Source organism: Cryptotermes secundus, unplaced genomic scaffold, assembly GCF_002891405.2.
Source record: "Cryptotermes secundus unplaced genomic scaffold, Csec_1.0 scaffold605, whole genome shotgun sequence".
Taxonomy (NCBI): domain Eukaryota; kingdom Metazoa; phylum Arthropoda; class Insecta; order Blattodea; family Kalotermitidae; genus Cryptotermes; species Cryptotermes secundus.
The window spans coordinates 226,097-243,740 of record NW_019722432.1 but is presented as its reverse complement, the minus strand read 5'-3'; the positions used below and the strand labels follow the sequence as shown (position 1 = coordinate 243,740).

Sequence of the window (17,644 nt, the reverse complement as noted above, 5' to 3'; positions counted from 1 at the left end):
AGAAGGCAGTTTCTGCGTAAAACATGACCAATCCAATTAGCCTTCCGTTTTCTTATTTCGTGTAGGATATTCCTCTGCTCACTGACTCTAATTAACACTTCTTCATTTCTCACATAATCGGTCCAACTGATCTTCTCCATCCTTCTCCAACACCACATTTCGAAACTTTCCAGATGTTTCTGATCTACTGCCCTAAGTGTCCATGTTTCAGCCCCATACAGAGCTATGCTCCAAGTGTAGCATTTCACTAGTTTCTTCCTCAAATTTAAGTCCAATTTAATATATATTATATAAATGGTCAGTAAGGAACACATTTTTATCCGTGACATGTCTTTCAGATTACCAATAAAGCAACTGAACCCGTTTAAACAATCGTTAGGAAATCTCTCCTATTCTTTCTTTTTCCGGACTGCTGGCTAGAAGTTTGAATATATACGGAAGGTCCTGCAACCGGCCATTTCGAAACTGGTTTCCTTTGTTTCCTCTCTCTCCTTAAGCAAATTTTAAGATGGTTTCAAGTTGCTACTGCGTGCTTTCCATGCTGCCCCCCATAATTTAGTTTCATCAAAATTAAGCCCCTTTGCTGTCGAAGGCATCAAATTATTTTTCTTCAACTTACACGATTGGACATTAATTCAGAAAATCAAAATTCCGTATCCCTTGTCTCGAGCTGCTACTTCTAGCTGTTCTGACGTCTTCACTTTTACACTTCTCTTGTTCCCGTTTGAATTTGTCCCGTACTGGGAAGTGTTTTGAATAAAACCTACAGATCTTCAATACACTTATACTTTATATAATGAATCAGTATTTATTTTGCGGAACTTTTGAACAAGTTGTCACTGTTCGATATTAACTCGCGCAATAGTGGTTACAGTGAATTAACCGACTTAAGGACTGAGACTTGACTCATCCAGCAAATTCAGTTTTCAAGTCCCATAGTGATTGTTTTCAAAATTAGTTGATTTGCTTTGAGGAAGAAACATATAGGCACCCTCTCCCCACTAGGCTTTTCTTATTATACTCCCCATACAACAAACCCATATTTACAGAGTGACAGCTCACCTTCATTAACTATCCTATCTCACGGTGACTGAATTTGAGGTGTCATCTCTCTAATGAATGTTCTCTACGTATAAAATCTAAATATTGTTAGTAACCGCATAATTGGCCACTTTTACAGCGTTATTGGCTTTTCAACTGATATGTTATAGCTTCGAAAATATTAATAAGATATTCATCATTGCTCAAACGTTGCGTCCTTATTAACTGTTTCAGTTCCTGTCCATAGAACCAGATTAAAAGTGACCATGTTATGAAAGTTTAAAACTTGCTCTGATTTTCAAAAATAAGCCAGTAGAATCATATTCCTTTTTGTAATTTAACGGTCAGATAATCAACATTTTTAGCTGTCAGTATTTCTGTATACATTTCTGTGGCCTATCGAAAATATTTATTGTTTTCGGAGTAAATTTGAAAATTAACAATTAATTTATTTTAATTTTAGTTTCACTTTTGATTTGTCGGTTTGAAATCTTGATGTTTTCATCAGACACATTGTGGGTATATACTCTCACAAGCATATCCAAATTGGAGTAAGCGAGTACAGCTTTCCGCTTCTGCTATGTTGAAAGCAACGGAACCCTTAGATGCCTGTTATAAGTTAAGTTTAAATTTTTATACCTGATCAGCAATTCTTAATTTCGTTTTCACTTTCTTTTGCTCTTTCCTTGCTTCCATTCACTGACACGAAGCAGCCTGACTTTCCGGTTGCTTGTCCTCTTTCCTCCAAAATGAATCATTGGGATGACGAGCTATGAAGCAGGCTTGTGGGCACCACAAGAGAATGTTCCAGAGATTGCCTCCCCATCCTTTGTCGTCCAAGAACAACTTAGTTGATTGTGTGGGCATTCTCTCGGAATTCTTTTTGGTATTAAGGAATTTAAAAAGGGGAATTATAGAGTCTCGAAATGATGTATACTTATTAAGATTACCAGCACTGCTTAAACAGTACTTTCAAAACTTCTCACTGCAAGAATATTATGTATTCTGGCAAATTAATGTGGTTTTTACTTCCTTGTAAGTTGCTCCATTCCCATGTTGCTTTGCAAAGTAAAGAGAATGACTTTGTTACCCAGCTGGTGTGGTATTGTACACTATGTTACTAGAAACGTTGGAATGTCATTCAATTTACTGTCATATTATATATATATCATTTGATTCGTTAATTCTGAATCATGTATTTCGTTAGGAACTGATCAGAATTTAAAATTTACTACATATTGAAGGAGAGAATATAAGCCCTATCTTCCCAATGATAATTTTTTTAATTTTCATACCGTTTTTAAGGAATTATATACATATAGAATCATTTCTATGTGGCGCTTTGCAATTACATAAGAACGTCCTGAATTATTTTGACATCTGTAGTATAGAAAATATGGACTCTGTGGAATATTTTCTTTCCAGAATGTAATAAATAGTCTTTCTGGAAAGATATTAGAAACACGAGTGTGGTTACATTCACTGTAAATGGTGAGTAGATTTAAAAGACCATGACATATGTTCGCAAAGCGAACTGTTGTTCCTCTGAAAAAGAATAATTAAATTTGACATAATTGACGTTTCAAAGACTAGGCTTCCAACCTCCCTTGAAGTATATATACCGAATAGAGGGCGTATCATAGCTCAGGCAGTTAGTCGCCGGCTTCCCACCGCGACGGGCCGGGTTCGAGCACGGGTCAGGTCATGTGAGATTTGTGGTGGGCAAAGTGGCACTGGGGAAGGTTTTCTCCGAGTACTTCTGTTTCCCCAGCCAATCTTCATTCTACCAGTTGCTCCATAATCACTATAACCTATCATCTGGGGCTGATACAACAGGCCAGTACTGGCTGCAGTACCAAGTGGACTCAGTCTCACCCCACTAAGGAGAATAAAAGAATAATGTGTATTAAATTCTCGAACTCTCTCCTCCCGATTCTTCACCCATAAATGATTCACTCTGTATATATATGACTAGAAATATATGACTAGAATTGATTCTCTTTCTGACAGTTTTACTGAAAACAGACAAACGGGTATTAAATGTGTACAGTGTACATAATTTTTTTTCATGTATTCTGCTACATGTACATCGTATCGAAAAATGTTGAAAAGAAGGTTTCGATTTTCATAATATTCCATTTTTCGTGACACATTCCTTGTCACTTCTCACTAACTTTCCTCTCTTTATTTATAAATTGTAGAAAGTTGAATTCAGCTTCATGTAAATTAGGGGTTATGATGTACCGATATGGATCAAAATAGTGTCGGCCCCCTCAACTTTACATATAGACTTCTTACACAAAATTTGAGTCAGGACCATTAAATAAATTTGGACATGCAACTTGCAGACAGATTCATGGTTTGACCAAAAATGTTGATAATGCTCTAGGGTTGTATTCGGTGTCTGGTTCGAATCTGGGCAGGAAACATTGACCATGCTGACTGGGTATGTTCGTGGTTGTATTCAGTCCCTCGAGGCAAATTCCGGAAGAGCACCTCGGCTACGCCACCATTACCCCCTTCCAAATCATTTACAATTCGTCACTCGTCAGTTATCCCGCGATTAGACGCCATGTGGTCTGGAAACTGTCGTAAATAACAAAAAAGAGAGGTACATAGTTGAACACAACTTCCCATATTTTTAATTTCATATCTGCCCTTTTAAATCCAGGTTAGAAATTAAACTTTTGAAGATAAAGCGATTTAGAAAAATATTTCGCTTGGATACTGTCCCATATCATTTATGGTTGTTATTGTAACTGTAACCATGGAAGTTACTTATGCTGAACAGGGTATTTTTTTCAGAAATCCAATTCCTGTTATTTAATCCAGCACACCTTATGACAATGAATAGTTATCGAAACCGCAATTGTTATAAGGAAGGTTCAACTGAAAACGGCCCATGCCTCTATGTGCGCTTGTACGCTTGTATTTTGGCAAGCGGTGACGCAGAGTCCCTTGATATTGCGATCTTGCCTCCACCTGAAATCGAACCTCGATCTTTCACCACTTAACCTAGTCAGTGTACTAATTGAGCTATCCCGGTTTCTGTCCTAATCTCAATACAGTGACCTAGTATGAAATGATCCCAGTGCATCACTGGATATTGCATGTTTCTTCAGGTTCATTGACGGTTTGTGAGGTTTATTTCAGTCCCCTATTATTGAGTCATAATTCTACAAGGGTTTGGAGGGTAATATATACTCTAACGAACAAGATAACATACCATACAACAGCAAAAAGAATAATTACAACCACAAACCCAAAGCAAAAAAATAATTCATATGATTAATCAATTGTTTATGTTCTTCTGAGGGAATTAAATATCTTAATTTGTTATGTATATAACTCAGATTAAAGGAGTATATGGTCAATGTATTATTATTATGGCTCTACAGCCCTTTGTTGGGTCTTGGCCCCTTTTTCAGTTTCTTGATCCTATACACAGTTGATAGGACTCCTTGGACATAGGATCAGCCCCTATCAAGACCGCTACCCGCACACAGAACAACACAAACCCAGAATAAATGCAGACAACATAGACATCTATGCCTTGAGTGGGATTCGAACCCAGTTCATGCCTCAGACGACGCGGCCACTGTGATTGGGAATGTAATATGATTAATGAATAGTGAATGTTAAGGGATCAGGTAGGAAACGATCTTGACGTAACTTGAGGGTTCGAGGGGCTACACAGATTCGCGAGACACCTCAGTCAGATAGTCGATATGCCGACTGAGATGCGAACCCAACGTCTCCCCGAGTATAAGCCAGAACTGTTACCGCTTTAGCCAGTTTGTTTGCTCCGGAAATTGTCCTTGGCGAGTTTTTATTGAATCTTCTTCCAGAACTATTTGCCACTTACATGTTTCACGTTTTCCAGTTTACTCAAAACCATAAGTGCCATTTTCTTAAATCCATGTGAATAAACGGGAACTGTTTCTGACTTTACCGAACTTGATGCGTCAGACAGCTGTTGCAGCCCTAGTTGATCAAATTTGGATCTTCTTCAAAAGATCACTTTATGATACAAACTCTGTTTGTCAGTGTCTTATTGTTTTTGTCTGCACTGTTTCAGAATGTTTTCCTGGAGAGTACGTGACGTAATAATTTAATATCCAGTTTCTGTTTTTAACTGAACCTTGATCAGATAACCAGTCGTTCTCAAGTAAAATCCATAGTCATGTTTATTTTGTAAGATTTGAGGATTTCACGGCGGTGACTGTGAAGAATGTCGTCTTCTGGGATTTGGCACCGTGTAGATGTGGTGTTAACTGACGTTTCGGAGAAACGTATCGCCTCCATCTTCAGGGTAGAAGGAAAATAAGAAAATCCGCAAGCGAAGAGACCGTGAGAACCGGTACAAGCTTGAAGATGGAGGCGATTCGTTCCTCCGAAACGTCGGTTAACACCACATCTACACGGTGCCACATCCCAGAAGACTGCTTTCTTTATATTTATTGTTGCTCGTATATTTTACGAAATTATTATAATTATGAACAACCTCAACATCTCACAACCCTACGGACCTCCACGGCCTGTTACAGGGATAGCTTTACCTTTTTCTACCTTTTACCACGGATGCACATATTCACGTAAGTAATTGTGGATAATTTGTGGAAACACTGGTAACGAAAAACTCACTCACTTACCAATTTGGAGCAAAATTGATCCTTCGGTGTAAGGGAAGAACGGAAATCCGCTGAAATTTCAACGGGAAACAAAAAGAGCCCTTATTAGAAATGCCTGATAGAGGTAACCTGAATATTTCTATAAATACACATTTGTTGATACTACGATACTGAACTTGATAGAATAATATCACGAGTGAGGCGATTATGCTATGGGCAAGAAAACTTTCACCAAAAGTAGATACTCTAATATTAACTCGTACATTCCACTGTTGTAATTTTCTGCCCCTGTTCTTAACTACTTGAAGACATACATACAAATAGCCTATTGAATCTGTGAGGATTGAACACAGTGGACTTAGGCGAATATACGCAGCTCAGCAGAACATATACGTGTATATACTATATATATATATATATATGATTAACTAGTGAGTAGCTTATTGTAAATAAGATCTAACAGTTTGTGACGATGGTACAATAGTACAACTATTATGTGTCCCGGTCATTATCCATCGTCCTGTTTATATCTAAAAACATCGTCCGGTTCATGTTTCAAAAACCTGTTTCGGAGATTGGTAGGGAGTAGCTCTATCGAGTGGGCCCAATTGAGTAGGTTTTACCTGAAGACGGATACAGAATCCAGTCTCTGAAACGTTTTAAAATGTAAAACAGGACGATGTTTTTATATAAAAACAGGGCGATGGATAATGTTCAGAAACGTAATTGGACTAGCTTAATAGTTTGTAACTTCATTGATTAATGGGCGTTTAAAGTTATGGGACATGCACATGAGGGAACAAGAAACATTTCAGTGTTCGTTGCACATCGTTTAAGAACAACTCATAAAGGACTAACAGCTGCGTTATGTCTTGTATGGGGAACAACTTTCAAGAAAATTTAGATAATCCCATTTCGAACCTGTAAAACATGGCAGGTCCTGTAACATATTAGTCGTAATTTTCATTTAAAAATGAAACTTCATAATATCCTATTTTAGTCATAACATTCCCTTTTTATAATTTTTATAGCCTTGGGATAATATGAATTTTATATTTGAGTGAAAGTTCATAGAGTATTATAAATCAATGTTTATAATAAATGCTTAAGTCCACAGTTTGTATCCATTTTATTGTGCATCAACAGTTTTAATAGTTGGAGTTCCTTTAACAGTCAGTCATGCTTACGTTAAGAAAATTTCAGAAGAATTTAGAATATGGACAAACAATGTAATAGACTATGGCGACTTGAGAACAGCTGTTGTAATTCTCTTTCCTTGTGATGTTGCTGCATTATGAGTGCTAACTGATTATTATGTTCTTGGTGATAATAAAACGTGTTTCGCTTGTTCTGTTTGCTTCTAGTGGATCTAACGAATGGGCAGCTCACCCCGAACAATAACACTCCGCTCCTAACGCAGGCGCTCTCAGGTACGGCCTTCTGTGTTTGCTAACACCAGTCAAATTGTGCATCTGTCCAGTTGTTTGACGCTTTGTAAGAGAGAACCATTGCAATACTGTGAAACCTGTGCATGTTTTTTCTGTTCCTAATGACTATGATATTAGATAGGCCGCGCCATAGCTCAAGCGGTTAGTCGCTGGCTTCCCACCGCGGCGGCCCGGTTTCGATCCCGGGTCTGGTCAAGTGGGATTTGTGGTGGACAAAGTGGCGCTGGGGCATGTTTTCTCCGAGTACTTCGGTTTCCCCTGCCAATCTTCATTCCACCAAATTCTCCATCATCATAATCACCCGGGGCAGGCTACAATAGGCCAACCAGTGGCGGCCGTGCCGAGTGGACCCAGTTTGACTCCACGCCCCACTAAGCGAATTAAAAAGAAAAGATATTAGATGAAGAAACTACCTCCGCGTCCCTCATTCCGCGGTTAAGTTGATAACGCAAAATTAATAGAGATTTTACGAAGTCATGGAGTTTTTGTTGTTGCCTTTTAATGTACTAGTTTAAGTATATAATTTATGAGTACCTTCTTTTTTCCGCATCAAGTAACATTCAAATTAATATTGGTAGGAGATATTGCAGATAAAGATTACATTTTGTTTCCTATTACAGGATGTTTAGGTGACTTATAATAATAGTTTATATCTTCATACCTTTAATTTAATTATACCTTTTAGTCACAGGTTTAACAACATTATAACTGAATATGGTTACAAGTTCAAATGCGATAATATCATCACATGTTAGAGTGACCATCGACGGGGTTTTAGATTCAAGATTGGATCCATTTTCCCCTTTAACACACAAATCATGACTGCACTTAATTATAGCATCTTCGCTGATCACACTTTACAAATCACCAGAGCACACAGACTAGTGTTCTCAGTCTGTTACAGTCTCCACTAGCCTTTTCCTGGTGACGGCTTCTAACAGTAGAGATTCTTCAACTTCGCGCTCACGCCATCGCCGGCCGGCCACCGTCTCACAACTGAACTAAGTCTTTTCTTCACTGGATCCCTTACAACTCTCGCTGCTTCAACTGACTAACCTCCAGGCCGGCGGCCATTTCACACCAACCTCTTAGTCTTCTCTTAACTGACTGACAGCTCTAAACTTCGTCCCGCATATAACCCCTCGGCACGGGCCACATATAAAACACAACTCTTATACTTCTGTAGTTCAACTGTTGCTGCAGAGACATGTATGCCGCGCCGTTGCGTAGCAGCTGCTGCGGCGCGGACCAGAGAAAACACCACTTACAACAGTTCATCTGTTGTTGCGTGTTAGCTCGTTGCCGTGGAAACCTGTTCGTTTGCGATCGGTATCAAGTAACGGGCCTACAAACTACAATATTTTCAAGGATTCATTTAATATTCTCCCGCAACACGGATACGGCCATGATATTCAGAGCATCCGGATTAATCAAGCGATTCATTAATATTTTGGTTGAAGCCAAATTGTTCCTGTGCTAAATTGTTTAACCACCTCGCTATGCTAACTTATGGGGTAATGCAAGTATATCTCCACCATTCTTGAACTCTGCACTAGTTTGAGGTGAGTGATCAGCTTCACGTCCCAGCCGCTTTACCCCAAGGAAAAGAGCCCTCGGTACCCATTAGATAGGAGGCTTGGTGGACCCCAGAACGTGTCTGGTTGCTGTGACGTAGAGATACATTTCTTGTTCCTGCCAGGAATTAATGTCGGCCATCAAATCCATAGCCCGTTGCTATACCGACTGAGCTATCCCTGCTCCAGTCCCTTGTGTAGTGGTACTAGTAAGGAGAAGCCGTTTCATTGAAGCAGCGCCCCATAAAAGAGTCTGAGAGAGTGGAGTATACTCACTATATTGTTATAGGTACACGTATGAGCCCTGGGTATGCTAAGTGATATTTGTAAATTCAATTCGTACCTCACAGAAAACGCATCCCCTCTCCAGTTACAAAGACTGCTCGGTTAATATTGTTTTTTTAAGATGTCTATAATTAGTCTGCTAATCATACAAAAGACGTATACACAGTGCGAGCAAAAATGCAGTGTTTTAATGTTAAAGTGGGTGGTACAAATAGTTACCACTGTGCTGTAAAGAATTATCTACTAAAGGGTTCTGACCATGATGTGTAACATATAGAATTACTGGGTTTTTGGACTTTTTCCATTGTCCGGTGTTCTAGAGAATAGGAAACACGACGTTTCGGAAACTAGATCTGTTTCGGTCCTCAGGTGAAGGGTATAGAGGACACCTACTCAGGTGGACCTCTTAGAAAGAGCTAATCTTATTCACTGCGGACGGAAACAGATCCAGTTTCCGAAACGTCGTTTTTTCTATAGAATAGCGGACGATGGGAAACGTCCAAAAACCTAGGAATTTTGCGAATTACCTTCGGTCGTCACAAAAATGGACCAGTTTCACGCTCCAACTGCGTAAAAGTAAAATACACCTCTACTACAGCCACAGCGGCCTCCGTAGTCTAGAGGTAACGTTCCCACTTCATGACTCGTAGTCCGCGGGTTCAAATACCCGGCGGAGGTCGTCGAATTTTTAAGGGCGGAAAAATTCAGGGAAGAAGTCCTCCGGGAGTGACTTTAAGCCGTGGGTCCCGTGTCATAGCTTTACGGCACGTAAAAGAACCTCGTATCTCCAAAGGAGGTCACTGAGCTAAATTCAAGGACATTTCCCGCCCAACAGCAGTCTCTAATACCTCTGGTAGATGGGGGAAGCATTATAGATACCTCTCAGCTAGTAGAGCCGGTCTCGCTGGCTGGGCGGAACTGATGGTAAGCACCAGTACCGGTAGGATATAGAGACTGGTAGAAATCATAGAGGGAAGCACAATGGACCAATACAGGTCTAAGTGCATGGGGAAACCCACCCTCTCCAATAACTAACTAACTAACTATTACAGCCACTGTGTTTTGGCAGAAGTGACTTATATGACAACATTATGTACTTACTACTAACTGGATTTATCTCTGTCTCCGCCCTTAACCCTTTCAAGCATAAACTTTAGTTTCTATCTCACGCTGATCGCACTGCGTCTCTATGACAAGTGCCAGCCAGTTAATGCACATTAAAGTAATAATCCCTCCATATTCTGAGAGCCGTTTGACACACGTAGATGCACTCTGTGAGCAAAGAGCATACTCTTTTTAATGTAAAAAAGCAGGCGGTGTGTGCAATAATTACTGTGCGTTAAAGAGATGACAGTCAAATCAATAAAATATATGTAAGTAGGCTTAAAGGTTAAATACGAATTATTAATGAATTGGCAGACAGTTGAAAACTACGATTTCGTTTCATAAGCTTTCGCTTGGAAGCTGTTCTTAAGGGGTTGTGATAATAGATTGTGGATGCGCTTATTCTTAAGGGGATGGCTGGATAGATTTTTAATACTCCTAGAGTGTTTTTATACGGGCGTACGGTGCTTAGATGTGAGGGAAATTTGGGTAATGTCACATCCCCCGCCTTGAAGAATTTAGTTAGCCGCGCTGATGCTGCAACAACTCCGACATCAATGTATACCACGTAGTCTAATCAGAGTGCTGCAGGCGTTAGCTGTATTTAAATTGGTTCCCTTTTTCGGTATTCGTAGAGTTTTAAATATTTCTGTTGTGCTACATGGAACAGGTGTTTAATTTTTAAAGATAAAAGAGGAGACTAGCTCCATAATATGAAATTCCGCCCATTGGGACTTATAGCAAGGCCGAATACCCTGAATTGAAAACTCCTTATATGTTCTGCTTTCACTTACGGTAAATAGGGCTGGGATAGCTCAGTCATTAGAGTGACTAGCTGTGGACTAGAAGGCCGAAGTTCGACTCCCAGTAGGAAGAGGTATTTCTCTCCACCACCGTATCCACACTGGCTTTGCGTTCCAGTGAATACCAGGGCTCTTGTACAGGGATATAGCAGCCGAGGGTTGAAGCTCGATCTAGTGTCGAGCTTAAGGATATGTGAGCTGTCTCCACAGTCTTCATATGTCTCAAGGCGCAGTGTTTAATTACAAACTGGGTACTTTAACTTCACTTTATATTTTGTATTAACACTTTATCAAAGACAATCTTAGTATTACTTGCTCTGGAATTTATTGTGGTCTTCGTACTGAAAAGTCGATGATTAATCACCACGATATAAGGTATGAAATATAAATAAATTGATAGTTTATTATAAATGAAGACAGATCGTTTTGACATTTCAATGATATGATACTGTAAAAACAGGGGCATTACACAGTGAGAAGCTTCATGATGTTTACTGTTCATATAATGAACTTTTTCTTAAAGTGAGTAAAGCCATCCCTGTACCAGGCCGTGAAGGATCATAGGGTTGTGAGACGTTGAGGGTCCCACATTATCTAGTCAGTCGGCTCAAAGATGGCGGTAAGGTTGTCTGCCTTACGCGCCGGCCGAGCTTTACTCCCCAGGAAAATTATTTAATTAATTCCTGGTACTCATTTCTGTTGGAGGCTGAATCGACCCCAGAGCCATAATGCAGCCGGAAGGATTAGGTCAGTTGAAAAAAATTCAATGACCTCATCGGGACTTGAACCCGCGACCTTCCGGCTTGTAGCATACTGCCTCAACCAACTACGATTAGAGCAATGAAATCACGGGTAATGTAGCAAGCATTGGAGAAATACAGTCATGACGAAAATTCTCAAAGGGAATGTTTTGAAATGGATCTTTGGCAGAACTGCTGACTCAGGATATGTCCCAGTGGAGGGATTTTAATGAACATATAAATGCCCTATGAACCAGGATAAGTCAGTGCGGGTATTGACTAGCTATGGGCAGGACGTTTGATGTTCGATTTCCAAGAGATGCGCATGTACCACGTCATGTCCAACACTGGGGCCCTATTAACCTCCTTCCCAACGCTTTCCGACGATATAACAGCTGAGAAGTGAAACTGACCTTGGTCTAGTGGAGAAATTACAAATGCGTGGATCCTTGCCTGCACTCCCGTGTACTACTTCTTAAAGTGATGATTAATTAAGCTTAAAGACAACTTGACTTTAGTTTGCTTTTGCCTTAAATTCCTTGAGAGCAGAACACTTCATTATGAGCTGGCCACTGTAATCTTCTTGAGCAAAGCCACACGCCAGTTAACATTTTCTTCCATAGAAGGTGGAAACCTCCTTGGCAACTTATGGACTCTTGGTTTTGCAAAAAGGCTTCTTCTTCATTGAATTAGTTTGTTTTTCATAAAAGGCGACACATTTCTTGGCCGGCTAGCTGACTGTAATCTTCTCAAGGATTTTGTTCCATAAAGTTATTATTATTACATTAATAGGAAACAGAGAAATTATACAGAATTTTTTAAAATTTAATTGGAAGTAACCACTTGAGAGATTTGAGCATGAATGTGCGAAAATATGAAAATAAATCTTGAGACTGTTTGTAGTTAAGATGCAAATTGGATAGGTTCAAAGATGGGCCGCTGTAGTCTCCGTGATAAACCTTCTGGTTCCAATGAAAAAGGAAATGCTTTGTACAGCTGTGAATTGATGTCAGTTGTTGAAGTAATACCCTGTACCGTTCTTGTTTCAATGTAAGGTATTAGGCAGTCAAGATTTTTACAGAATTACATGATTTTTTCGCCTCATAGTATCCTACATGCATGCCTTCGTGCTTGTTAGTGTGCACGTTGTGCTAGTTCATATTGTTCTTTATATAACCTTTTCCTTCTTGTTTCCTTTCCTTCCGCAGTTTCCGGTCGTGGCTAAAAAGGTAAACCGTTCCAATGAAGCCACCATTTTACTTACATGCCACAGTCACACAGCAAGTATACATTTAGTCTTATATATGTTCAGGGGGCACGCGGTAGCGTAGTTGGTTGAGGGGCTATGCTACAAGCCGGAAGGTCGCGGGTTCAAATCCTGATGAGGTCATTGGATTTTTTTCAGTTGATTTAATCCTTCCAGCCGCACTAGGTTTTTTAATTAAATAATTTTCCTGGAGAGTAAAGCGCGGCCGGTGCGTAAGGCTGACAACCTTACCGCCATCTTTGAGCCGATTGTCTAGATAGTGTGCGATCCTCAACGTCTCAGAACCCTATGGGCCTTCACGGCCTATTACAGGAATAGCTTTACTTTTTTTAGTGTTCATGAATTTAAAGGAAAATACAGAAACTTTATATAATAACTTTTACATGTGAATATGAAATTATGAATAGATTTAATGTTACAGAAAGTCGACGCTCGTTTAATACACTTATGTTCGGAATGCTGGAACCGCAGAAGTACGAACACATGCATTATTAGGTGACGTCACGCTACAGGCTTATCCCCAGTAACGAACACGCAATAGTGGGGAAATTTCTTGTGGCATTGTAGCCACGTCGTTCTTGGGGGGGGGGGCTCATGTAAGAAAGCGCGCCAAACGCAGACAGACTTCTCGACTGAGCGTCGAGGAAGAGGAAGCAAGCGGGGTGAGTTAGACGGACAATTTTAATCACTTGTAACTAAGAGGAAATAGTATTCAGTACATTCATTTCCGGCTAAGAAGAACGACCTTTTCGTGTCACGTGACACTGGTGTCAGAAATGGGTTGTCGAGAGCGGAAATGAACCCGATGTGGCAGTTGGTTCTGGATAGGGTGGAACACTTCGAAGGCGGGATGAGGGCCAATGGTGGAAAATGCAGTGCTCTAATAAGTGCCGGCCAAGATTGGTCAGGAATATTTGAGGGCCACGTGTGCCAACCAACAAGACATGAGAGCCGCGATAAGTGAGATGAGACTGCAATTAGTGTCAACCAGAACACATGAGAGCTTGCAGAGAACAGACGAGGACCACAGTGTGTCCTCTCCGATCTTTCCACACCGTTGCGGACAGGCTAAGCAAGAGTGTGGAAGACATTCCAGCGGCCATCGACCAGCGGGCCCAGAACGTCCATTTGAGGATTCGACAATAAGATACGTCGAACACAGCAAAACATAGAAGCAACGAGGAAGAATCCTCACCAAGAATTTGATAGTTAGATACGAGGGACACGATTGGACACAAGCGACAAAGGCGGTAGTGGAGGCCACATGTGAGGAGTTCAAAACTTAATTGGCGGCAGTTGAAGCCCGAGCAGGACATGCGCCTGCGGAAGCTGCCGACTTTCGGTAGGTTTCATCGCCATTTCAAGGCCGTCAGAGCACAAAAACTGGACAGCCCGCCAGAAAGCCATGTATCTAGTCATCCTACGCAGTCCGTCCGTCAGCGTTCTGCGCAGCGTTCCTAGACATTGCCGGGATGCTCCAGGACCGTTACGGGGAGTACCAACTGGCCGTGGCTAACCCGAGAGCCAGCAGTAGCTCTCCACTACCATCGAGAAGTTACCCACCTGGCTCTTCTCTGTTTGCCCAAGCATCGCATCTTGAAGGAGGCAACGCGTCCGTCCATCGATGGGGTGAGGAACCCAGAACTGAAGCAGCACCTCATCCTGAATTGCGAGTTCACGTTCAACGAGACCCTGAGCTGGCGCGGAGAAGAGGCTGTTGGACGTCCAATAAGACTACAAGGAGTAAGGGCTAAAGGTCCCACGGGAACCTAGTCGTCGGAGACAGAGCGCCATAAACAGTATGACGATATGATGGCATGATGCAGTGCTCTCCATTTTATCGAAATTGGTGCATAATTATTAGATAATGAAAACGTAAATTTGCAGTATAATAGAATGAAATTACTCAGGAGAAAATTGGATCTAATATGCATATACAATTTCAGAAGACATACAGCGTTAATCCACTACGAAATGCCGCCAAGAAGGAATAAAAGATATTGGTAGATCGCGAAAATGTTCAACCTATACCAGTGTAGGTGTACAAGCGTTCTCTTGTAGTCAGTGTGATTGTCATTATTGTGCCATTTGACTGATTTTTCCCTCTGACGTAGAAAGAACATGCCTTCTTGCGACTTCTACTTTATGAATTGCCAAACGCCCCTACGCATTCATAGTTCATGAGGTGTAAAAATTCGTTACAGAATGTGATAAAGTAGATGGTGCCAGGGTTTGCCTCTAAGTGGGCTATACAATTTATTTCTTCTGCTTCTTTCTCTCATCCGCCCTTCTCGCTGCGAAATGCCTCATTTTGAAGAATGTCGAAAATGCTAAACCAACCTAAAAATGTCTTTTGGAAACTTTCTTTCCCTACTTTCTGTTCTGTTTTATTTTTAACTTCAACTTAATATAACAAATAAAAAATGACGGTATCATTTTGGGGCCAAATTCGTTTCACGTCTAAGAAAGTTGTTCCACAAAGTGAGGAGTTCCTTCGAATTCGCTTTCTCTCTCCGTGCTCTCATTTTACTTGTTTTGTGGTCTCCCTGCATCTTCCAATATTTTCTTATTCACTTGCATTAACTCTTTCACCGCAAAAAGCTTATGCCTTCCGATACAATACTAATCACTCCATTAACCGTTCCACTATAATAAATTGTTGGAACTGTTATTCTTACGGGGGACATAGACCATTTCTATGGTCTAGTGATCAGAGTTCCTGACTACAGATCCAGAGGTCCTAGGTTCGATTTCCAGCGCTATCAGATTTTCTGAGAAGTAGTGGATCTTGAACGGGGTTTACTCAGCCATGTGAGGATAATTGAGGAGCCACTTCAAGGAAATAGCGGCTCCGGTCTAGAAAACCGAAATTAATGGCCGTTGGGATCCGTTGCGCTGACCACGCGACATCCTCTAACCGCTAAAGTTGGCATTAATTTCGCCGACAAGTGGCTGTCGCTCGGTTGGTATAGTTCGCTTGCGGACTACAGGCCACGGAGTTTGTTTTTTGTTTTGGGAATATAGAGGGCTCGCCTCATTGCTATTTAAAAGAGGAATTTTTATTGAATCATTGTTATTACTTTAGTCACTTAATTATTTCCATTCCAAATGTCGTCCATTTCGCATAAAATTCTTATTCATATTCTCATTCGTTATGTCTCGCGGGCCATTGTTAGACCATGTAAGTAAATGCAGTACCGGGCTCGATGCCCTCTGTCCTGCCCGGAGTACTGCTTACTGTCACAGTCACATGCCTTGTTTTCTGGCTTGTTTCATTCTAATTAACCTTAGAAGCCTTGTATTAATGTAAATAATATTTAATAAATCGATTCGTATGTCATCGAACGTACACCCAGTACAGTGACTGTCCGGTCAGTGCTATTTAGGGCAATAATCGCTTTGTATTCTCAGCACCACACGAAACCCATAAATGTACCCTTTGGGGGAAGATACGGATTTGGGGGGGGTGAGGGAGAGGTGCTGTTGAAGCATTTCTTACAACAGTTATCACTATGATTTACAAGGTTAAAACGAATTGTTTATTTTTCGGTGAGTTAGCAGTTATTGATTTAGGGAAATATTAAGAATTATTGCTTTCTTACTTTTGAGTGAAATTCATAATGCTTTATATGTTGTCACGTGAGATGGCAACGCTGAAGGTCCTAGTCGGAAATGGATTTATTGGACAATTCTTCTTCTATTTTTGTTGCTCCCACTTGGAGCATACGTGTAGAACATCCGTCAAACGCTTCGTTTCACTTCAGTTTCTTAATCTAAGACAGTCGATAGGACTCCTTTCACGGGGGATCAGCCCGTCGCAAGGTCGCTACCTACAACACAAACAGACATCTGTGCCTTCAGTTGGATTCGAACCCACGATCCCAATGTTCTAGCGGGCGAAGACGTTTCATACCTTAGGCAGGCCAGCCACTGTGATCGGCTTATGGGTCACTACTTCCTCTTCCTCTTCTTCTCGTCTTGTCCCCTTTTTCTTCCTCGAGTTTCTATCACAGCAGCCTCACTGGTCGATCAGAACATAGCAGTGATTTTCTGCTGGTCTTTGCCAGCATGGTCATTCTTGGTTTCCGGCCCCGATTAAGCCATAACCACATTTTTCTTTAGTTCTAAGACCACTGTTTGTTTTGAAAATGGGGCCTCGTCTTCGATGGGCGGTGGGGTTGGTCTTTCGAAAGCAGGCCCCTTTACTGATGCGTTGAATTTTAATACGAGTTAACTGTCGGTACAGTATATTATTCTTCTATCATGCATGTTATTCTTCAGGTGCGCCAGCAGATAGCAGCATAGTATCTTGTTATTTAGTCCCTCCCGAGAAGTACTGGAAAGCATTTTGTTCTACAGGATGTGCAGGAAGGTACAGCCACAGTGTTTTGCCGTGGAGTAGGACTGTTTATTTCTATATTCCCGAGTGTCGCTCACCCTGTCGACACCTTGTTCAATATTCAGATGAGAAAGCGTCTCCAAATAAATTAGGAAACGTATATATTGTGATGAAATCAGTAGATTTCTTAAAACAACGATCCTAATTACGTTCTTTTGATCTTCTCAAAAATGTGATAGCTTAAAGTGAAGTACATGTTTTGTGCATATTGCCATCTTCAGATTTGTGGTACGTGCAGTAAAGAAATTTGCCCAAATTTCTACACTTTCACTTTTGTTTCAATAATATCGTCGTAGCAAAGATTAAAAGTTTCATGAAATCGTTGAAATTTGAATTAAATTTTTATACGAGT

At 40.7% G+C, this 17,644-nt stretch overlaps 1 protein-coding gene across 5 annotated transcripts in view; it reads left to right on the top strand.

The window, feature by feature from the left end:
• The window catches only part of LOC111861415 (RNA-binding protein Musashi homolog Rbp6), a gene marked incomplete at its 5' end in the record, with an annotated part of 815,587 nt that overhangs the window by 775,632 nt on the left and 22,311 nt on the right, over positions 1-17,644 (top strand). For all 5 annotated transcript variants that reach the window (XM_033750309.1, XM_033750308.1, XM_033750310.1 and 2 more), the window contains 1 exon segment: positions 7,037-7,102. In XM_033750309.1, coding sequence (XP_033606200.1) covers positions 7,037-7,102 — 66 coding nt within the window.